The sequence below is a fragment of the Pezoporus wallicus genome, unplaced genomic scaffold (assembly GCF_028554395.1).
Source record: "Pezoporus wallicus isolate ANWC-B61680 ecotype Strahan unplaced genomic scaffold, APGP_CSIRO_Pwel_v1 contig_8218, whole genome shotgun sequence".
In the NCBI taxonomy this organism is placed as follows: domain Eukaryota; kingdom Metazoa; phylum Chordata; class Aves; order Psittaciformes; family Psittacidae; genus Pezoporus; species Pezoporus wallicus.
In genome coordinates, this window is record NW_026636063.1 from 27,551 (window position 1) to 52,445 (window position 24,895).

At 40.6% G+C, this 24,895-nt stretch overlaps 1 protein-coding gene across 4 annotated transcripts in view; it reads right to left on the minus strand.

The window, feature by feature from the left end:
* LOC130593648 (echinoderm microtubule-associated protein-like 1) overlaps positions 1 to 24,895 on the minus strand; it is an 87,388-nt gene that overhangs the window by 27,011 nt on the left and 35,482 nt on the right. For 3 of the 4 annotated variants that reach the window (XM_057398960.1, XM_057398962.1, XM_057398963.1), the window contains exon 1: positions 16,364 to 16,604. The exons of the other annotated variant lie outside the window; for it this stretch is intronic. In XM_057398960.1, the coding sequence (XP_057254943.1) occupies positions 16,364 to 16,430 (67 nt within the window). In that variant the 5' untranslated portion in view covers positions 16,431 to 16,604. Of the gene's footprint in view, positions 1 to 16,363; positions 16,605 to 24,895 lie in introns of those variants that run through there. 4 annotated transcript variants of the gene reach the window in all.

Consider the following 24,895-nt stretch of genomic DNA (forward strand, 5'->3'; position numbering starts at 1 on the left):
CTTCTATGAGCCAGTGAACAAACTCTTCACACTCAAGGGTCTTATTTGTAACTGTTTCCAAATGTGGATTCCTCACTAAAACCAAGCATTTCATATTCATGAAGTCAAAAGTTGAAAAGTGATCTGGTTGATCAGGCATCCCCAGTTACACTGAAGCCAACAAGCAATAGCTCTAGCAATGAGTGCCATTAAGGCAAACGAGTCACACACTTGAGCAACTGTATTCTATTCACACCTTACTTTATTTTTATTTTTTAAATGGAAACAAGACCACATTTTGAGCAGTTATTCACAGAATGGGATAGCTCCCACTTCCCTATTCATTAAAAGCAAAATTCCTAGAAAAATATCATTAATTTTTAGATATATTTTTTACTGTATTGCAAGTACTTCAATGCCTTACTATCTCTCCTTGACAGAAAAAGAGAGGCGTTTGAACTGGGTATCAAATTTAATGGCTCTATATTTACTGGATTTCAAATTTACATTAAATACATTTACTGGATTTATTAGACTTAGGAAAAGTCGGACTTGTGATATGATGGAGACACAATTCCTATGAAAATAATAGGGGGTGAAGAAGTAATTATAAAATCTTGTAACACATGAATAAAACAGTTGTGTTTTAAGCCTCATTACGCAGCCTTAGTTCTAACATTTTCTAACTTCCCAGAGCTTGGAAAGGAAATCTTAATAATTTTCCTATTTTGGGTGGTGTTGGAACTTTCTAGCTGCTTGCTACTTCATCCACAAAAAGAACCAAAAGCAAGAACAGTGTATAAACATTGTGGATCTGTACCAGAAAATAAAAGAATTATTTAGCTTCATAGACAACTGCCTACAGCAGAATAAAGAGAAGACTCAATAAATCTGCATTTCCTTACAAACTCTTCAGGGAACTACAGGTTCTGGAGGCTTTTGCTCTTCTACCTGCTCAGTGTGTGGCAAGTGGAGTAGGACTGGAACAGGTTGCTCAGAGAAGTTGTGGATGCCCCATCATTAAGTGTTCAAAATCAGGCTGGACAGGGTTTTGAACAACCTGATCTAGCGAAAGATGTCCCCTGTGTCAATCATAGGTAGAAAAAAATTTATCCAGTCCTACACCTGCAGCCTCAGACAGGGTCTCCTTAGCTATTTTGTAGGCTAAAGACTACACAGTCAGGTGGGGCAAAAGCTGGAGAACATTCACTTTGTGCTGCTGAGACCTGTATATGAAGCGTAATGAACATCAGCACTATGAGACAACAGCATGCAGAGCAGAAATATCATCTGCTGTTTTGTCAGCTCACATCTGATTTCTGAATGACTAGCAGCCTGTCAAACAGGACAGAGCAGCAGTGTGGTGGGAAAAGGTGCCAAATAGTGCCAAACTCTTGCAAGAAATCAAAATGGCACTAAAAATTTGCAGAGAAAATGGTATCTAAAAATCGGCGCATGGACCTGGCCATCAGAACTGCTTCCTGACTGCCCATGGACAAGCCCCAGCAAGACAGGCAGCTGTTGCTGCTACTATATGAAAGAGACTGCCTTGTATCTCAAGTCAATACACGCAGGGACACAATTACCTCTGCAAGCTGCGCTCAGGAATCACAGTCCCAGGATGTGAGGTGAGTGCCTCCCATCAGTAGCTGCAGACAGCTAGCAGCTCAGGGGGTGTCAGCAGGTAGGACTGAGTCCCTGTTTGTCGTGGGAAGGAGCCGGGATCCAGTGCACAGGTGAAAAGTATGGAATTAGGCTCCCAGCAGGCACAACACCCAGAATATGCAATAAAACTCAAAGCATGCAGACAGAAACATGGTAAAAAGAGAGGGGCAACTGCCACTACCTGAATCCAATTCTGCTACCACCACTACCTTTGGCAGCTGATGATACCCTGCCAAAGGGTAAGCTGAATGTCCAAAAATCCCACAGGAATACTAAATGCCATATATTTTCTATTATCTTATGCATATCTCTCCATAATCCATTTTCCTGTGGACTAATTACAAACTTCATACACTGTAGCTGCATCAAGGCACTACTTCATCTGCCTTCCCTCTGTCTATTCTTCCTCCTCAGCACAAACTACAAAACCCTTCTTCACTTGTTCCTTTCTGCACCCTCAATAGGGTGTAAAGGCAGGAAGGGTAATGCTTAGAATAAACAGTGCAAGAAAAAGGTTATTACTCCATAAAGTTAATGGGAAAGTGATTAAGACATTGGGTGTAACTAGAAGGTAAGGCACACAGTTCTAAGAATATACACATAATATGCTGTATTAAGAACTTCTTACCTAAACAAAGGAGCTATTCAGAAATAGAAATGAGAGTGCCAGTAGGTTTCTTCAGATTCTCTTGGGTTATTTCAAATGGATACAATCTGTTTTCACTCTAAAACCTCTGCTTTATACAATTATTCAGAGGGCTTCATCTTCAGCACAGCATTGCTTAAAGAAAAATGCATAGGAACTTGCATATCATTCATCTCTAATGCCTTGCCAACGAACACCTTTTTACTATCTAATTATCAAGTGGAAGTCTGTCAAGTGTCAAAAGCTTTTTTCTTTTTTATTGAGGCTGTTACTTTTATCATAAAAAAAAAAAAGGATGAAAAATTCTGAAAGATGTAGTCACTTCAACAAGGCTCATTTGTTTTCCAAGGTGTGTGCCTGTAAAAGGTTGGAAGAATCCCCTTCACTGCACCCTGCACCAGCTACCTTAGGAGGAGCTTGAAGGACTGAGCTTATTCTGACTGCCTCAAGTTTCTACTCCCACAGTGATGGATGTGGGAATTCAGCTCATACAGATTGCAACATATTATAACTGAGGTTTAGTATGCAGCTCTTAACCACAGAACACTAAAGGACAGGTAACAGGGACTTGTAAGAGCGACAACACCAATTCTTGTGGTTATAACTGGGAAAAAAAGAGAAAAGATTTTGCAACCATGCAAGTTGCTAACTTGTCATGAGAGTCACAGAATTGCTGTTTCCAGCACAGATAGATTTTAAACTTTTATACAGGTCTAACATTTAATTTTAGTATGACAAATAGCTATGTACAAATAAAAACTGAATAAATATCTACACAGCAAAACAAAAGGTACTACAATAAACTGCAAGTAAAAATGGATCATTTAGACTATTAATATAAATGAAGTTTCTACTAAAAAAACATACTACAATTACACAGTGATAACGCTTCCACAGTGAACAGAAGTCATGACAACAGTTATTTTTCCTTGGCTTATAAAATGAAGTTTCGCTCTATTGGACATCAGGCATCAGTAAGGACTGATTAAACAACTTTGATTCACAACCCCAACAAGCTGCCTTGCTCAACCTGGAACCAAATGGTCCAAATTAAACAAACTGAGATTTGGAAAACATTAGTGCCTCTGCAGAGCACCATGGGTCATGCTCCCCTTATTGCACAGGGTTTGTGCCCTGGACTACAGCTAAAATGACACCCCACACCACTGGGATGTCTGCAGCAGGCAAGCCCAGACAGCCTGGTAAACTGAGCAATGACACTAGTAGTTTTTAAATCACTTTCTGTATTTTAGCCAATACTAAACCTAGTAATCCTCATTAATACTAACCTGAGCAGCGTAGGAAGCGCTCTATGCCACAGCTAGGAACAGCCAAACAGAAAGACCTTCACACTGCCAGAGTCAAGATGTTGAAATAGTTTTCTTTTCCTCCCTGATGTATTTGTCCTACTTCTAACCCACTCCCTCAAGACACTCTTTTAAGGGAGCCAGACTGGAAAAATTTAGGAATAGCCAGGAGAAGGTGGCCTATATGCATTTTATACTTGGAGGAAGTACATGAGCAGTTCTGAGACAGCATCTGAAAAGCCTTGCTAGGAAAGGTAAAGGCAGAGGGATTTTTTTCCTATGCTTGCTGTTTGGGATATAGACTGCCAAAGACTTTGCACATCTTTGCTCGCTAAACTGAACACGGGATTATCAGACATCATGTAGAAATAGAATTACAAATATCCAAAATCTTCTGTTGGTTTCCCAAATACTTTTTCTCAACTTTCCTGTTTCTTGTCAATGGTCCATGGGGCATCACATAAGAAAACCAGGCAGTAACAAAGTATCTCCCCCTTGAATCTCATGTTCTGCTTCTTAAATGGATTAACTAGTTTGTAATGGTAGATACTAAAACTCCGACAAAAAATATGTGACTTTCCCCATCTCAATTTTAGCAATTTTTCTGCATTAAAACCAAAGACACAGTCTTTGCAATTCTGTAATTTTAGGGTCTTTACTAAAATTCAGCCATTTCACTTTTTCCTGTGCTAAAATATCTACATGCTACAAAGAAGTAAAATGTCAAAAGCACAAACTTTATTATCCTTCTCCCTGCCCCCAGAGAGGCTTCAGACAGGCAACAGCTACTTCAAAGCTTCGCATCTCACATGCCTAGAGACTTAAACCAAGAGAAGCAACTGCCAACTTCAGGAGGCAGTAAAAGGCTTAGATTTAGAGGTCTCCCCGAGGCTAAACATTTTTTTAAATTAAAAACTAGGAGGGAAGAAAAACCCTGAGGTTACCCCTCCTGGAACAATATGCACACAAATCTCTCAACCTTCCGAGTCACAGCCACCAGGGTTAAGAACCCAGCATCAACCAGATAATTTCTGGGCTTTGCAAAATCCACAGAGCCTTGCAGGAATCACTGGAGGTGCTTTAGGCTTATTTCAACTTTTTGGAAGCAAAGAAGAGTGAACAAACAGGAGGGACAACTACTCTCTTCAGGGCAAGGCTTTTAATACACACCTTCCTAAACAGGACCACTGATGACTGCTAGCTCCTGCAAGAGTATTTTTGTTTAAACTCCTCAATGGACAGAGATCTTGTGGACCTTTCTCTTCCCCTTGCAATCAATCTGATGTATTCAAAAGAAATGCTTCAGCTGCAGGTAGCCAGATTTGATTTCGAGAACAGAGTGAGAGCATCACAACTGATGACATTTGCTACTGATTAATTCTGGGTTTAGGTTGTGGTTTTTTCCTGCAAAGCTGTGGAGTAATCTGATCAACATGCCCATGAAACCAGTATGTTCCCAAGAAAGAAAATATAAGAAAGAAAAGATCATTGTTCTTTTAATAGAAATTCTACTTCTCTCTCAAAAGTACAAAATTAAGTTCTAAGGAAAACATAGTTAAAAAGTTTTAAAGCTCTATAAAAAAAGTAGAGGATCTGCAATTAGGAATTAAAATTTCTGTGTATAAAAACACTGCGATTACACCTGTGTGCCAGGGCTAACTATGATTTTTTTTTTAATCAAATGTGAAGTCATATTCTGCAAAGAACATAAGAAGAATTTTAAAAAAATATTGAGATTCACAGCTTCCAGCAAGGAAAAAAAGAAAACAAAACCCACAAAACACACACAGACACACATGAAAGCAACCATGAAAGCTCAACATTCACCAAAAGAAATGCAAGTATCTCAATGGTAAAAAAAAGATGTTATTCCACTTTACTCTGAATAGGTAACTGGGCTGAAAATGAAATTGATGATGCAGATGTAATTTTCCACCCTGTATGACCTTTAAATTCAGTTATAAATCATACTTGCAGCAGTTAAAAATTACTTTTCTTCTTTATTACTGTCTTCTAGCAGCTGCCTGCCTCTCCCCCATAGTTTGTTTTTTTTTTTCCTATCACCACTACACCTGGCACAACACAGAAGAAAAGGAAAGGCTTCTACCTGCTACAATACAAAACAGATGGGTATCACTTCTAATTTGGCTTAATTTATTGATGCCGTGCAACACATGGTGCCACAAGCAGCTGCAATGACAAAAGCAAGGATCCAGTTCCACAAGACACAATGGTCAATCTAGAAGGACCCAGTCTGCCTGCAGCACTCACTCCTCCTATAATGAATCTTTGGAAGCTGATTTAATTCTCCAGTGTGGCAGAAAACTAACCCAGCAAAAGCAAAACCAAAGTACCACACATAAACACTGCATAGATATTTTTTTTCCTGTTGGGTTAGCATGTTGAATTAGCTCTGACAAATTAGTCTGTCAAGTGTTGAGTGGGTAAAACCACAGAGAGCAAGAGCGAGAAGAGGAATCAAGACCTTCCTCCCAAGCAGCTGCATGGTCTATGTTAACTGCCCAAGCCACCATTGCCTGAAAATGGGAACGGATGGCTGAGACGGGGGTACCATCATGTTTGCCACCAAGACTAGAATCCACTTAACCTCAGTCTCGTGAATTTTATGCTATTACTTTCCAGCTCCCACAGCTCTCTGGTTTATTAACCTTTACTCCTGAGCAACCCTATACACCCTCTTACTGTGTAACAACTAAAGGATCAGGCCTGTCATCTTTAACATACCTTATTCAGTTGCTCCCAGCCCTGTTACATTGTATCCTTTCATTAATTGAAAACAAACACCAAAACCAAACAAAAATAATTAGCTGTTATTGTTACTCATCTTCAAAGTTAGTAGAATGATTTTATTACATCACAGTGTACCAGAAAGGTAAATTTTAGGGAAGTGGTAGGTTACCCTGCTATTGACTCCCCTTGTTTAAGCAAATTTTACAAATAAGCACATCAGTCACTCAGGACCATGAACTCATGTAAGGTTAGGGTCCCAGCAGTACTATCCTATTTAGGAATAACAGCTACAGAATAGAATCTCTCAAGTAACTTACACATGAGAAAATGCTGGAATAAACCACACCACTCTGTTCACTGCTGTAAAGTTTCACCTTAATGCCTTACAACCATGAACTCCATTAAAAAAAATGAGTAGGTACAGATTTATTGCTCTTGGGAGACCATACCAACAAACTTATTTTCCAGCTTCCATGAATTTTAGTTATAAAGCATTCACTTAACACAGCAGCAAACATTTTTCAATTCCATAGCCAAACATTTAATCTCAAGGACTCAGTTTCCGAACTGTTTCAAAAAACCAAAACAAAGCACCCAGGTCATAAAAGACAGCTGAAATACAGTACAGATCACTAATGATTTAATTCAGCTATAAATTTATTCTGAAAGATTCCTGGTGTGATAAAAAGATTTTTTTCAGACTGGTGCAGGTAACATACATGTTGTAAACCTCTCAGATAAGAGACTGACAAATGTAGCAAAAACAATCTAAGCAAAACCCACCATGCAGTAATCAATAACACTGGGAAAGGGGTTGGAATCCCTTAACCAAAGAAACTTATTATATCTATCCTTTAGCTTTAAACCAGAGGTGGAAACATTGAGCTATTAAATAATAAAAAGCCCACATAAACTGCTATTCCCACATCCCCTTTTCCCCCTTTAAAATGACTGGGCTTAGATCCTTCAATAAAGGTAAAGCCTTGATTTTAATTTATCTGATCCATTACACTTTGCTAAAAGTAAGTCAAGAGTTTTTCATTTTCAGTTCAGAACACAATCAATGTCCATAATAAGCTTTTTTTTTTTTTTTAAACAAACCATTAATAAGTCTTCAGATCTACAGAAGTGCTCAAGCCCACCATAAACCCTATGGTTTTTTGTTCATGATATTAAGAATCTCTTCTCAAGAACAGAGTAGAACAAGTGAGTAACTTTTCAGGAGTGACCCATATTTCTTCCCAAATTAGAAGGAACAATGGTAAGAGACCAAAGACTGAGAGACAACATCTCTCAAAGACGACTCAGCACAACTACCCCAGCTGTAGCTGTGCCAGCAGTATTGCCTGCTAACTTTGACAACAACTGTCTCCCTCTGCATATTTGAGTTTCGACCCAGAGGGTACTCATCCAGCAATCATCACCAATCACCCCTCTGGTTCATGTCATGGCCAAATCTTGGAACTGCACTCCAGGAGCGCTCTGAGTACTGCTGTGCGTTTCTTTGGCATCATGTGTGTTTCATGGCATCAGATTAGAGCCAGTCCACAGTAAATGCAGACATACAGATATTTGAGTACTCACTGTAAACTGTTTTGCTTTACAGATGTCTTCCTCTTATCCCACATTTCCTTCTAATGTACACACAGCACTAAAATAACAACATCTTAGAGCTATTGCATCTTACAAGTTTCTCTTTTAAAGCATTCTGCCCTTCAGCTGCAGATCCTGCTGCACACCATCCAAGGAAAGGTTTATCTCCATGCCACCAGTAGCTGACCCCAGCCTACACATTTTCCAGAAAACAGCAAATCTCCGAATACTAAAAATGGATCTTTTCTCACTTCTCTGCACAGGAAGGCCTCAAGCCTTGCAAAACATACAAATGCTTAACTTAAAACATTTATATACAAAATCTTCTGTCCCAAAGGATCCCTAACTAGTTCATTAAATCATCTGAACACAGAGGAAATTACTTAGTTCCAAACTGAAATACAGCCACTGCAAGGATCTCAATCACACATGCACACACTGCCTAGCGTAGCTTACCCTCACACCTCCCTCCATGCATGGCATTAATCAGAGTTAGCTAAATTACACAGGTATATATTTTTTACTGTGAGAGCCAAAATTTCTGAGAATCCTCACTTTCTCATACACAAGTGGAATTTGCCATAAGGGTTTCCAGAGTTTGAAATTGCAGTCCTACTAAGTCCACAGCCAAACTCCTACTGGCTGAAGAGCATCAGGATTTCATCTCTCACCCCAAATCACATCAGCTATTGTTTACTGTGTTACACTGAGCTATTTTATATATGGTTTGTAACCATGCCTCCTACAACCCATGGACATAAACTCCTTAAATTCAATTTTAAAACTCAATTCAAAATTAAATTTTTAGGTTCACAGATAGGAACCTAAAAAAGATGGCCTGATTTTTCAGGTAACTTGCACAGAGTCCTGGCTGTTGCTGCCTTACTATTTTGGCCTGTACTTGGAAGATGCAAAGCAAAAAGGCAGCAGTGCAAACTGGCTTGAATAAAGGCTGGCCTGAGTCTCAGGATATGCTAATGACTGGAAGGTTTTTTAGCAGTTTAGATAAAGGCCTCCTTGCCCCCTGCGGCCCAGCTAGCCTTGCCAGACCACCCATCTAGCCACAGACCTTGCTCACCTCCAAGAAGCCATCCTCTGTCAGCATGCAATTCATCAGACACTGAGCGGCAGGACCATGTCATGCAACACATTAATTCCGATGTGCTTACTTTGGGGTCAGGAGGTGTACTTACCTGCTGGACCCCGCAAGCTGTTTAAAGCAGCATCTCCATTTTGGAAATGGAAGGATGCTTCATAGGCAACAATAGGTCTACATAAAACAGAGAAATGCTGGACAGGGAGGTGGAAAGGAAGCAACAGAATAGTAATTACCTTTAGCAAACATAAAATAAACATGAAACTGGCTGTCAGCATCTTTGCATCTTTCTCAGGTTTCAGGGTAATTTTTTTTTCCCCCAAGGGGAAATAAACAAACAAACAACCTGTTCCTAATGCTGCTGACTTCAGAGTACAAAACCTTGCACAGCCTCAGGGAAATTCTAGACACCATTGTCCCCACTTGGGTATACAGGTGCTGCAACTGGAAATCAAAAAAGCTGTTTACATTTATTGTGCTTTTTCCCCACAGTTGTAAGAAAAAGAAACATCCAGTTTTCATGAAATACAAGGTTCTTTACAAGTTTTCATTAAAAAATATTTGCCTTTACTAGCTTGAAACAATGACTGTTTCTCTAACTTTTCTGTTTATATATTGAAGTGTGCTCAACTGTCTTGTATCTTTAGAACCTCACATTTCAAATCTTAGTTTAGGTTCCTGTTCACACGTATTTAAATCCAAGAATTCAATTAGTTTCAACATTTCACAGTATCTAAAAACACTACTAGAGACATCCAATACTAGTTTTCAAACGAGTATATTATACTTATTTAATAATCAGTCATTTCAAAGCAAGAGAAGAAAATGATGGGCCATGTCAGATTTCACTCTGAGGAAGTAATGGAGTGAGGACAATCTCACTTAATTACTTTCTAAAGAATTAATTTGGTGAAATCATGTTAACATACCATTATCCCCACCCCACCTCCCTAAAAAACCTCAGGGAGCTACTTCCACATTTTAATTATGCAATGGATGAACATTTTAAATTATGTTTCATGGAAGAAGAGCATCATCCATAGTTCCTCCTGCACTCCCTCTAAGCTTTCACAATTCCTTACGGTTGTCCAATTAGTGTCATTTGAGAAAAGCAAGCATCCCATAAAAATGTAGTCATTATACCATTTCACACAACCTTCCTATTTATTTTCTCACATCTTCCTTGATATTTTAATGATCAAAAGACAGGTTCTTCATTACAGCTTTGCAAAATTTCTCTTGACAAAAGAACTGCAACATCAACTTTAAAATCTTTGTTTTAAATTTTGAAGGAAAGGAGAAACAGGAGGGAAGTCAGGATACAACCTGTTAAAATGTATGTTGCCGACTGGTGTACTCCCTCACTGCCTCTTGATGTATTCACTTTTTAATGTACTTCTAATTTAATGTACTTTTAATATAATTTTAATCCTTATTTGAATTTTTTGCTTGTCGTTTAAGCTTCAATAAAAGAATCTGAGTTTTGCTATTCTTAATTAGACTTTAAAACACATACTTTATCAGCTCAGTAAAGTATTATTGAATTTTTAAAAACTCTTTGAAGATAAAGCATGTTTTCCTGCTGAGAGTCCAATGCTTTCATTTGAAATTCTGTATGTTGTTTTATTCATGATAAAATACTTGATACTTGTAGTTTCTCTCCATGTTGCTAGCACTGACACAGATTCTCTATTGAGCTTTGCCTATCACTGAAAGCATCTCTCATAACTGCTCTATATTTTCATTTGTTTTTAAAAGCTTAGTTTAAAAAAAAAAAAGAAAAAATTAATTCCACTAACTTCAATTAACAGTATTCATGACTAAAATGAGCTTTAATACTTCATTATTTGGAAATACATAGTTAATTAAATGGCCACAAATTCTTTTTACATATATAGCATCTTATTAAAAATAATAGCCTAAGCTTTAATAGGCTAACAATATATATTGTGAAAGTGTCCATTATAACAAGTTATTTGTATTTCATGGCGTACTGATTTATCCTGCATTCGATTACTGAATGTACGAAAAAATGTGTTTCTGTATGCCACCCCTCCCCTTTATCCCAGAAGAAAGTAAGTTCTAGAAGTAAGTTGATAAAAGAAATCATTTTTATTCTATATAGTCCCAAAATGCATGGAAAAGACACTTAATGTAGAGCCCAATCCAGCATTACATTTGAGAGTTTGATTGTAAGAACCACAACAAACATTTATGAAAGTATTAAACAAACAAAAAAACAAACAAACAAAAAAATGCTGTCCAAACAGCTCTAGGTAATAAATTTTTTTTCTGTCCTACAAAACTGATAGAAGCTTCATGTAGGTCATGTCCTCCACTCTGGAGTTCAAAACACACTTGTGTCCTGGACAGAACAGGTCTAGAGACATGCCCTAGTTTAAGCCTTGTTTGTCTGCCCATCTCTGTTGTTACAAAATTTTGAGAAAAACAACAAACAAGCATAATGCTATTAACATGTTTGCAACATCTTTGTGAACGTGCTTGCAACATCTTCTCATACACACAGGGCATGAATCTGCCCAGTGAGAGCTAAATTAAATCTAATTTCACTTTGCATTATTCCTAGGAAGTTATCACAATAAAACAAATTACAGTCTCTTCCAAGCCTCCACAGATTTGAATTAGTGACCCAAAAGCTATAAGGCTGAACTTACCATTGTTACTTCCCTAATCCATACTATACTATGTGATTTTGGTCCAGCCATAGGAAGAGGGTAAGTGAAAGTGTTTGGGAATATTAGCAAAGGAAGTGAGATAATCAAATGGGAAAGAAAAGCTGACTGCCAGAATAACACTGTCCATAAAGGTTTGTGGCATTCACTTCCTCAACGACAGGGCATCAATCCACTTGCAGATACATGAGTTGGAGAGAAAAGGTATGTATATTTGATTTATTATATGGAATGGTCATTAATTACAGAAGCACAAGATTGAAAGTGGAAATAAACTGAGCAGAACAGTATATGTACTTATTCATACAATTTACTTTTCAGGACTTAAAAGAAATAGTGACTAATGGTTATCAAAACTATTAGCTGTCAGAAAACTCAATAATATGATTTGGTGATCTGGGAGGGAAGGAGGGGAGTAAAAAGGAACTGTCTCTTTTTAAGAGGGTTGGATTTTCTAACATAAACAGTAATATAGCTGGTATTACTTCAAAATTTTCTCAAACTCTAGATTTTTCTACTAGCAATTACACTTCATGTAATCGGTTAAACAGGACTGTAATTAATATTATGGAATCCCTTGCCAAAGAAATCAATTTCATTAAGAAAGAATTTGTTATGCACTTTTACTGCTTTATCCAGATACTCTACATTTGAAGTTTCTGTCAAGCAAGGCATCTGTCATCGCAGAAATAGCCATTTGACAGCTAAAATTTTCCCACAAGCCAAGTGGGATGGATAAAAAGATGCTACAAGTTGTAAATAGATCAAGGATAAATTCACATTTCTTTCTTTTAGTCCATATAGGCATTGTGCAGAGCACAGGAATCACAGATTTTACCCCTTACATTCTACATGCCTAATAATCCTGCCTACAGCCACTAGCACAGTGAAGGCCATGTTTATTAGGTCATTGTTATGGCTTTAAGTGAATAGAGAATTGTGGTCAAAGGACCTACAAAACCTCTGCCCACACTGTATATGCCTCCTCATGCTGCCTATAATCACTACTGATCACTCTTGTGGCTCAATAAATCAGCTGGAGGTGAGGTGAGCACTGTCTTTAATTCCAGTATGTGCCTTGTTCTGCAGAGTTTCATGTCCAGCATGGTTCTCTCCATCAGTTTTTAAGCAGAAGCTAGAAACCTTGACACTATCTTGCCTCATCAGTATTCTACCACTTTTATCTTCAGCTTAAATAAAACAGTATTAACACCCTGACTGACTGTAGATAAACATAATGGCTTTCTACCCAAGAACTACATAAAAGTGAAATCAATACCAGGGAAGGCATCTACAACCAAGCTCTGCTTTTCAACACACAAAATAAGCCAATAATGGTCTTCATTACCTAGAAAGTGAGATTTAAGTTCAGAATTGTACTTAACACAGGCATTAAGAGGAGTTATTTTAGTGCCTTCCTTAAGAAACAAACAAACAGAACAGGTACAGCAACTAGCAAAACATTTTGTGCATCTGAAGAGACTGTCCTCTGAAAATCATGTGAAAGATTTCAAACAAATGCAATAAACTCCTCCTAAATAGGCATATACTTTCCTCTGAGTTTACAGCTAAGGCAACAAGAATGAAATAACTTACCTAAAATCACATGCAAGTTTGTATTTCTTGTTTTGATGCTATCTCAGACTGACACCTGTGTTCATTAACACAACACTTCTCAAACACCAACGCTACCCTCACTGTTCTGTAAAAGAGTTGAAGAAAGTAGGTGTCTTTGAACTGGCTGTGCTAAATATTTGCCCTAGATTTTAGACATGCAGCTCAAAATGAACATATTTTCCTCACCTCTTTCTTCTCTTCCTTCTCCATTTACCTTTTTTTTTTTTTTGCAAGCCATAAAAATATGTTACAACATAATCATGCAGACTAGAGCTTCATACAAGTAAAGCAGGGAGAGGGGAAAAAAAAGATACAAGTTCTTCTCCTGAAGCCTGTGTCCTTTCTAGAAAGAAAGAGAGGCTTTCTCTCTTAGAGTAAGATTGCCTTCAGATTATTCCTTTCCTTGCTGTCTTCCAACAGCAAAGATCCTGCTCCCTCATCCCCATCACAACCTCCTGCCCACCACTGCTCCCTTCCTCCCCCATCTCCTCTGTGGCTGTTCCCGCCCAAAGCAGGGAGAAGGGACCGGGAGGTGGGAGAAACCGCAGCCACCCTTGAGCCCAGGCTAGAATTCAGTCGCTCCCCAGCAGGTGATTCAAGGTTACGTCTACAGGAGCGCAGGCTTTGTATCCTGATCTTTCCAAACACAATGTAACCTCTTCACGATTTCTTCCGTTTGAGACCATCAGAAAATTCCATCATGCCCTTACTTGTAGAACTAAAATTAATCCTTTCCTCTATGTTCAGAACAGAAAAACTTACAGGATACAGTGATGATCACTTTAAGTGCTAATCAGCCGTTTCTGTATTTCATATTATCCTATACCAAAATCACATTTTCCTTCACATCTCTACTACTTCCTCACTCTGTTGGGTTCTTTTTTATGTCTGCCCCACTCCCAGCTTCACATCGTCTTTCATATTACCCATTACACTTGCAAGAGCTTTCCACTTCCCTGTAATCTTCTTTTCCTCTTCTAAACTCAAAATCCTCACTGGCATCCTCTATCTATATTTTTTCCACTCATGGGTCATGTGTGCCTGTGTGAAATATCTGATCACCTCAAGGCAGTCCACAAAGGCCTGATTCTCTTGTTCTTACTCATCTCATCTAATAGAGTTTCACTGAATATTCACTCATAAAGGAAAGGCTTCTATATTCAACCACTTTCTTTTATAAACACAGAATAATTCAAGTTTACAACAGCCCTTGAGCTCACTATCTGCAATGAGATGGCATCTAGGCAGTGATCTCATCAGTAACATTCTAGAACATAAGACTTGATGATTAACCAAGTTTTTAAAACCTATGCACAACATAAATACATGGGGCTTATTTCCATCATGTATAATAGGTGCTCAGTTACAAAATCAATGTGATTGACGGTTCTCAGAAATAAGCAACTCTGCTTATTCAAACTATTCAGAAAGTGCTGCTACTCCTACTGTTCCCACATGCATCCTACTACCACGAACACCATAGAAAGCAAAGCCTGAGGATTTTGGTAGGAGGAGATCTTGCTTATAAATGGGTGAGAGTACTAACTTTGAAATACATTGTTGTATGGTTTGGGTTTGGTGGTTTTTTTAGTACTTACCATGAAATATTTATTAAGTTTAGGCAAAATAGGCATCTGCTATGAGTGTACAACCCCCATACACGCATACATAGTCATAGTTTTCTCTCCTGAAGAGCTCTGAGAATACAGTGTCCCCACACAATGCATAGCCCACACGCATAAATCCTCATGCCCTGAAAAACTGCTCCCACAATATCAAGGTATACACGTATTAAGAGTTTTCTGCTAACCTGCCCCTTTCTTGCATCACATCACGAAAACAAAACAAAACAAAACAACAACAACCATAAAATTTATCATCTTCATTTCTTCCACAAGAAGAAGCAGTTACATTTGATGCCATTGCTGTCATGAAGTAATTTAATAGAACATGACTCCAGCTGTTCAGATAGCAGTAGAAAGCCAGACTGCTACTAAAACCTGGAGATCCACAAATCAATTTTTTATTAAATATGAGATCGTGAATGCTTGCAATTTTTGCTGCTAGGAGGCAATAACTAGAATCAAAATGAAGTGCTCCGAGTTCAAAGTTTACCATGAAGAACTCTTTGTATCACTTAGGATACCAGATTTATTTCCACTCAAATAACAGTAAACACCAGCTAGTAGAATAATCCCAAATACTACACAGCTCAATCTCCGAATACCCCCTCTGAGGAGAGTTCCTCACCTCCTCCTTCCTTTTTTTACGACCCTACACTGCAGCCCAGCAGCTCCCCTGCCATCCAGGTGACGCCACCACTTCAATAACCCCTACCTTAAGAAATAACAGAAAGCTAAATCAACAACTGCAGGCTAACTACCGTAACTCCACGCAGGAATCCGACACCTAAGAACTGTCATTGGCTGGTGTGGACAGCCGCTGGATGAGCTCCCCAGGGAGTGAGCGGAACGGAGCGGGACTGTGAGAGGGGTGGAAGGACAGTGCGCGGCTCAGGGTCACATACGTGCGCCCACAGCTCGGTCGCATACATACTTGTGTGTATATGTATCTGTATGTATGTATGTATGTTCATTGGCATACGCACAGCGGAGACACGCAGCTGTGGGTGATAGCCTGGGCTACCAGATCTGCCTTGGAGGCAGATGCACACACACACCTACAGGGTATGCGTACGCACACATATCTATACATATTCCCGGGAAGGAGGTGCAGAAGTTCCACGCAGGGGCACTCCGGCGCCGAGGCTGGCAGGTTTCCAGCTGTGTAATGGGGAAGGCTGAGGGGGGTGAAGTTTCCTCCCTCTTCCTCCTCCTCTCCCCGAGTTACCCGGCGGAGCCCGGCGGCCCTGGGCGGCGGAGACGCCGCCGGCAGTCTCCGGCAGGCCCGCTCCCGGCGCTGCCTTCCCCGCGCCGGCCTCCGTCTCCGCCCCGCCGGGGCTGCGGGACCCCGCTGCTCGCCCCGGGCGGCAGCGGCAGGCTGTCCCCGCCCTTACCGTTGCAGAACTGGAGCAGCGAGGAGGTGTCGTAGAGGCTGCTGTAGCTGGAGAAGCCGTCCTCCATCCTTCCGCTGCGCTCCCGGCCTCCCCTCGGCGATCCCGGCTGCCGCCAGCTGCCTCTTCACCCACACGCTGCGGAGCGGAGGCGGCTGGGGCCGCGGCGGCCTGCTGCCTGCCTCACTCAGTTGCCATAGCAACCCATTCACTCCGCCGCGGATGGGGCGGCGGCCGCTCCGCCGGCGAGGGGGAAGACCCGCGGGGCGGGGCGGGGCGAGGTGCCGTCACGGCGAGGCGGGCGGGGGGCTGTGGGGCGCTCCCCTCACCGGCTGCGGCGTCGTTACTCTCCTCGTCCTGCGGCTTACCGGCTGGGAGCGCGGCCTCCGCCCGGGGCTCCCAGCACGAGAGGAGATCGCGGCGGCGGAGCGCTGTCAGAGCACGGGCGCCGGGATCTCGCGTGAAGGGAGCCGCTGGGCGGGTGGCGAGAGGGCGCGGCGGTGAGGCCCGGGGCACCGCTGGCTCCAGCGGCTGGACGAGCTTTCGGCCGGCCCAGCCATTTCCCCCCAGCGGCCCCGCCAAGGCCCCGTACCGCAGCAGGCGGCCCCTGCGAAACCCTGTCCCCGGCTGAAAGAGGGGCGAGCCGCGGTTCCTCGTGCCGCAGCGAGGTTCCCTGACCGCGGTACCCAACCCGGCGGAGCGTTCTGAGCACAGACACCTCCGTCCCTGCGGAGGGGAACACCACCCGCATGGCCTGGGGGGGTTGAGGCAGAAGTACAGCCCCGACAAGAGAGATCAGAATGAGGCTGGACTCGGGGCAGAAGTTGTGCAGTAGCGTTGGGGCAGCCTATGGGCTGCAGAGCGCAGTGCATGGCCTTAGTATCCCTTCCTTCTGCCGCCGCAACGCTGCTCATCGCGGGTTTGGCTGAAGCTCCTGTCGCTTCTTCCACTGAAGCAACAGACTGCATGTGACTGCACCTCGTGTCCTCCTCCACTGATTGCAGTGGCGAGTCAGCTGGCTACAAAATAGCTGTCAAGATAATGCTGTGATCGATACCCTCCTGCAATCATAAAGATATATACTGTAATTTGCTATGACGTTTTATACATTTTAAGCTGCTTAATGTGAAGTATATTATACACTTTCCCAGTACGGGATACTAAAATAATTTCAACTGGTTTTAATAATTTTGTCTATGTATAATATTCATTCATGGTGAGATGGGAGTAGTGGCACAAAACTGCTGACTAGTAATACTGCAAAAGTATTTTGTGGGCTTCAGTTTCTGTGCTAGGGATGTTGAAGTGTCCAGTGACTGAAAGGCGTTTTTATTTCAAGCTTCTCCAAAGACACAAGAGAAATAATGCATTGCATATCCATAGCACCTCTCATCTTGAAAAATGCCAAGGCACTTAAGAAAGCATTTCTTCAGGTCTCAGTCCTTTCAGCAGCTTTTTGTAGAGCAGTTACATCGTGTGGGTCCCCTTACAGGCATGGGACCGGTATCTATGAGTCTTTTCACCAACCACTAAGCCATGGTAGTGCTAACACAAAAAATATGCTATAAAATTAGGCAGAAATATCAGTTCCATATTAAAGTGGAGTGAAAAGTGCTCCCTTCTGAATTGCCAATGCCAATACTGGTGAAGTTGAAGTAATCTCCAACACAAGTACTTGCGCAGCCCGACAGTGCTTAACTTGTATCTGACAAAAACAACTGCATTTTATAGCCATGGGCTATAAAATAACAGAAATTTGTGGTAGTTCAATTATATAAAAAAAAAAACCAAAGAAGCATGGAAGAGAAAATTACTTCGAAAATGCTAAAGACAATAGATTTTCTGAATGTTTTAAATGAGCCATGATTCTTCCTCATCTTTAAAATTAACACAGAGCCCTTAGGTTTTCTCATGACCTTTTCGTTCATAAGCCATCAAACTTTTCCCAGATGCCATATTGTTCTAAAAACTTCTACACAGATCAACACATACATGCGTGGGATTTTGGGCATACAAGTTACAATAATAGAAAAATGAAGGTCATTTTTAATACAAAGTTTAATTAAACATTTCCTTAATTTTAAAACATTATTGCCATCCACGGTTAGGTTATTCTTTTTGAAGTTGAGAACTGTCCAAATATGTTAATTTTCCATGAGCTAGAAACAGTTTCAGCACAAGTAATGTGCTTGCCGTAAGATGTGAATGTTGGCTTAACCTAAGCTTCCTTCAGATGTGCAAGTTTAGGCAAATCCGTGAAATCCTTGCTATCTGAAAGTATTATGTCTATAGAAAAAAATGTGTTCTCAGTGAGAGTGCTACAAAGACAAGAGAAGTAAACGCCCAATAACATTTACAATATCTGCCAAAGCAGAAGAAAGGACAAAAAGGGGCAACATAGAACTGTTTTGGTGAGGAGAAATTAAAAGTCACTTAGAAATTCAAATCTAAACCTGACCTGAATGCGGCATCATTAAAGGAAGATACAACATCTAAAACCTTAATGATAGATTACTCACCAACATCAGTTGCAAAGGTGCCGGTGGAGCCTATCAATCAGCTCACCGTGCTGCAAGTCAGCTCAGTGATGTGACAGAAAGTGATCTCAGCCCCAGTCTGAGATCATATCATACTGCTATGATGGCATTATATTCTGAGGGCAAGGGTTAGAAAAGGAAAACAGTTTCATAATTTAATTGCAATGATTTCAAGACCTGTTTCAATCTTACTACACTAAACTGCACCACAAGGCACAAAATGAAAAAGAAATTCTGCCTGGTTGTGGGAACAATGGGACACTGGATTGGAAGCATGCACTAATGTGTCTGGGAACTCTGATGGTGTGGTGAAGCAATGAAAACACTTTATTATCCGTTTTTCAGTAAACCATAGCTTTAATCATTTGTACAGATCAAAGCTGGTGGATCGGAAAATGGGAGATCATATAGATGGGAATGTGGCACCCTGAGCAATATAGTGGGACTGATGTATCCAGAGGAGGATTGCTGCTGTACATTTGTGCACACTTATTATTCGCAGCATCAGAAACTCTATGATGTTACATTTGTGAAAGCTGTATTTTGTAACAATTTAAGTTTCGATGTACTGAGTAGTGTAATACAAATTACTATTTGCTAAGTGAGAACAACAGAGCTTTTACTCACCCCTAGCTGAATTTTCAGGAGCTAATTCTCTAATTTTAGGGTAAAGAAGCTTGTTTTTACCCCCTGTTAATAGGCTATAGTAAAATAATTTTGATGTTTTATGTATTCCTGTTCCTTTTTTAATTTCTATTTCTTTTGCATTACTAATACATACAAAAAATACCCTATAGCAGGTTCATATCAGAAGTATGGTAGTTCATAACTCTCAACAGTATAGCTAACAATACTCAAGTCAGGAGCATGCTGTCTTAGTCACCATATCAATATGAAACAAATCTGAGTTACAGTATCCTCTTAAATTCCACTAGCATAGCAGACACTGATTAGGTAAATCTTATCTCTGTACTGTCTGCATTTAGCTGTAATGCTGAGAGAAAAAGCCCAATACAAGCATGTTTCGCCTGGCTGGTAGAGAAGAACTTTTGAGGAGAGATTTTTCCCTTCTGTATCATTTCTGTTTCTCTGTTATTTGACAGCATCAGAATGTTATCACTGTGTGGTGATAGCTTGGACAGTGCCCTTCATACCTGGCTCCTGGGTCTGTGCTGTACACCAATGCCTTCAGTGGGCTTGTTCAGGGAGTGGGGATGATGGCACTTTGTAGGGGAAGGGCACTGGGATCTGACTGTCCATGGAAAAGCCTGCTGTGCAAAGCTGCTAATGGCATCAGATTAAGTGGGCCCTTCTCAGAATTTACAGGTGGTGAGAGCTTGGTTCACTGCAGAGGCTGGAAGGTTCCTTCAGGTCAGTGCAATGCATGGCTGCTGAACAGATCGGGAAAGCTGGGACGCGGCACACACGACCCATATTTTGTAACTAGAGAAATCATTGTGCAGAGCATCTAGCAGCATCAGCAAATGTGCTGGCTTTGCTAAAATTTATCAGTCAATAATGATAGCATTTATTTTACCATGACTAACATTTGAAGAGCCCTCAAGCTCTTTAGCAATCATTTGATAGGTCACATTTACTGCAGCATGATCAAAGGGAGCTGAGCTCAGTTTTGTAGCTCGCTATGTTTCCACTGAAGACATAAGAGTTCATTTCACCATCTACAGTCTTACTTAATGCAGCAGTCAGTCAGTCTCTGCTTGAGCCTGGAAGGTTTTAAATTGCGTGTTTGTTCAAGTTTTGCTTTTCCTCTGTGAGTCAGAGGTTTCATCCACAAGGGAACAGAAGCACTGCAACACTTGATGCCTGGCCCGAGACTGCAATCCAAAGCACAAGGTACCATGCATGTGCTTCTCCTGAATCATCTATCACTCACTGAAGACAGAAGAAATGGACACATCTTCCAGCTCTTCATCACCAGCTCTGCGAGTTAGGTGGTCTGAAAGCTGGTGTCAGAGAAAAGACCTTGTTTCACAGGCACAGTGTGCTCTGCCTCAGTGTTGGAGGACATGGTGCTTGGGAAGGAGCCAGGGGGGCTGTACTAGGCAGCAGCAGTACCAGCAGCAGGCTACACACCACAGAAGCCCCAGTAAGGAAGAAACAGTGCATGGGTTTTAGGCACATGCAGGATGAGATCAGAATTTAGCAGAGATGGAGTCTGTGGTTAACTTTTCGATTTAGCTGCCTAAAGTCTGCTGAAATCCTGATTTAGACAGTTTTTGTTGGGTTGGATTGTTTGGTTTTTTTTTGGTTTGTCCTTTCTCTTCAGTGAGCAGCAGCAGAGATTGTTTGATTTTTTTCAAGATAATTTCATGCAGTGAATAAATTGTTCTTCAGAAGTGGCTTTTCCTCACCACTAGGCTATCTCCAAGTATTAGAGTGGGGTTCTCTGTCAGGGTCCTATCATAGGCTCAAATAAGGTTTTCCTCTCCTACTGTGGTATAGAAAAGGAAGAAGTGCCTTGCCTCCCAGTCTCCTTTGTGAAAACACTTCAACCACTGGAATAATTGTTCATTCTAAATAGTAGGACTCCAGCTTTCAACCACAGCAGGGGTCTTCATGAATGTCACTACAAAGCATGTTTCATGCTTGTGGGAAAGATAGGGTATAAGGGGAGGATCACCATTATGCCAGCACAGTCTGAGCACATTAAAAATACAGTATAACAAATGTGGGTTGAAACCATCAAAGGTATGCATGTTTTACAGTCCAAATGAAAATATGTTGCAATATGTCTGTACACATCATGTTGTTTCAAATGACATATATTGGAATTGTGGAATTTTTTCCTATAATTAATAAGAAGATTCTGATTCATATTGCCCAGGAGAAAAAAATATATTGCTTTGCAGATTGATTAATTTGTAAATACAAAGGGAAAGCTTTGAAGATGAAAAGCATAATGCTTTGCACATCCATGACTGTCATTCAAAGATGGGAGGCTGCTCAGGAAACAGTGGTGCTTTCAGACTTGCAACAACTTATTGAACTAAATGTTGTCTTTATTTTGCTTGTTTGGAAAATGGGAGGGAAAACATGACACAGCCAAAGTCACACCGGGAAGTCAGTGGCAGAATCAAACCAGATCAACTAGCAGTTGAGTGCACTAAGCATTAGACTACCCTGCCTGCAAACACTGAAGGTATTATTTGTATGGTTTATTATGAAGTGCTTTCAAGCATAGTGCCTGCAATAGAAAAACCTTTATTTTGTAAGGTCCCCTAACAAGTTAGGTTCGATACACATCAGTGTATGTAAAGGCCAACTGCAGACTTGTTACATCCACAGATATTATGATACTAAACTGATGAGAAGCAAAAATTCACTACAGACACATAGGAATGCAACTCCTTTTCCACCTTCTGTGCAATCTGTGCTGATGGGAACAGCATTTCAGATATATTAATACTCTGAGAGATTGATGTGAAGAGGCACAATGATGGATGGCATTATGTGAAGAAATGATCCATCCACTCTTCAACATTACTCCTTGAAAGCTTTCAATTCTAGCTCAGATCTGCAACCCTATTTTTGGTGGCTTTAGCCCTCAATAGAGGCTGAAAGCTTCCAATAGCAAACAGATCTGTGTGCTCTGGGACATGAAGCCTACCTCCTGTGAGAGTGGCTTCTCTGGTTTCAGGTACACCAGGTTCACCAGTTCACTATCCAGGGCACAGGAGGGTCATCCTTAACAGGTCTGTCTCACTCCGCACAGGGAATTCCTTCCCAGCAGAAGCACCTTTCCTGCATTCACTGAAACCCTGGGGAGTCCCAGGCATGTAGGCATTGAGAAATGCCTTCAGCAAGTACAAGAAGAAAAGATGCTTGTGTGTGGCTAGCACCACATCAGCCCTACTGCACATGGCTGAGATTACTGTTTTTATTTCAGTTTTTACATTATGAATATACAGATGTTACTGTGGCATGAAATATTGCAGAAGTCTATTTTATGCATATATTCAAGTCATATTTTTTTACAGTTTAATATTGTTTATACAAAGCCACAGCAATATAAATCTATACCTTCTAAATTATATTGCAGGCAAATAAGACTAGAGGTAGATAGGTAGATAAGGTAGATATTCTTTTTTTTTTTTTAATTGGTACTTAAATAACAACAGAGCAAATTGTCCGTGTAAGATGTACACACAAATCGCCCCTTTTTCACAAAGCAGTACTAAAATAGTCATTCTATTAAATTTGTAGAATTAACGCTTTGATTTGACTGTAATAATTTGCAAGAATATGTAAAACCAAGAAGCAGAAAACTGGATGTATGTCCAAAGGATGTATGTCAGCTATACTGTGAGAGACAGGTCTTCCCTCTGCAGATACCCACAGTGCCTGTGAACAGAGGGAGGTATCTCAGCACTTCTTTTATGCTCTCTGGTCAGTAGGATGGTGGTTTAAACTTGTGCCTTATCAGAACTCATATTCATAATTTCCTACTTTCCCATGTCATTGTTTCACTGTTTCGAGGATCCAGCAAAATTAAGGGCATCTCACAGGAACTGATACATACTAGGAAAATTTACTGTCAGCCATGTAAATAACACAGCACACATAAAAATGTACGTGCAAGATGAAGCACCACATCCGTTCACATCCGTTCAATATATTAATGCTAGAAAGGGCTAGCCAATCTCATGTCACTTTCTACATTTGCAATAAAAGCTAAAATTGGTATTTTATGTTACTGGAAATTTGCTCGGATATGGAAAATTAACTATGGCAAGTGTCTTCTGAGAGGCAGTTGGAAAAATACTGCATTTCTTTTAGTGATTTCATATGTTACACTTGCTTTTAGTTGGGGGTTTATTGGGAAAGCTAATTTGTGCTACTAAACAAGTTGTAGAAAATAGCTGCAGAGACTTCACCTGCAATCTTAGCTCCTGTCATCACATATGCCCATTTACTGCCTCTACTAACCTAGTTTCATGTTTTGCTTATCCACCTCCTGTAACTTTCATCAAATACAATATTAATTATGCCAAAAGAGGTATGGGAAGAAAGAAGAGAATGTTCCATTTGTACAGTGTGGCTTATTTCTTCAGGGGCAATAGAAACTCCAGTGATTCAAACTCACTGAATTTCCATGAGCTTTTCCTGAGCAGGTGGAGGAGCAAGAGTGGAAGGCAGGGTGACCTACAAGGGATAAGCAGGAAATTCAGCCCACTACACTCACAGATTTCTTTGGTATCTGCTGAAGCCCAAGACCACCTACATTGAGACCTTCATCCCTCCACTGCTTTTGCTGCCTCAGCCCATTTCTTCTTTCCCAGTACAAGATCCCAAGACACAACCTGGGGATGGAAGAAAACAGTTAAATCATTGGCTAATGTAAACTTCGGCTGGCTCAAGGAAAAAGCAATTGACAGCAATCCTTTCCTGCAGTTTTTAGCATTACGTTACCCTAGTTTCCAGCATGGACTATAGCTTGTATTCTTGTGGGTTACTGTAGTTTTGTTTTGAATTCAATTTTTTATTTACTTTGGAACAGAATTTGGCTTGGAAGAAGCTTGTTTGTTCTGGTCTGTGGAATCATCCAAGGCCCACAGTGTGATCAAAGCAATTTTGTGTTACACTTGTTCTTTCAAAGTAATTTCTTTCTGTGTATTCATAGCAAGTGTATCCAGAAACTTAGATAAATTCCACTTTTCTTTTTGTTTTAATTTAAAAGTAAAATACGCCAAAGTAAGTGGTTGAAGCAAAGAAACCTTTACTGAATTGCACAGGCACATCAATAGACATTGGAATGCAAATTGCAGGATCAGATCCATATAGAAATAAAATATTTAGCTTTTGGGAAAAGAATGCTGTTTGCTCTTACAACACCTCTGCCAGCCAGTGCAAGGTGTAGGATTACTAATCCTCCTCAGGGGAAACCATGCATGGCATTCTTCTCTTTGGTGGTGGCATTCAAGAGTCCTGGACAGAGGAAAAAGTAATAGGAACGATAATGACAGTCTCTGAATGAAGC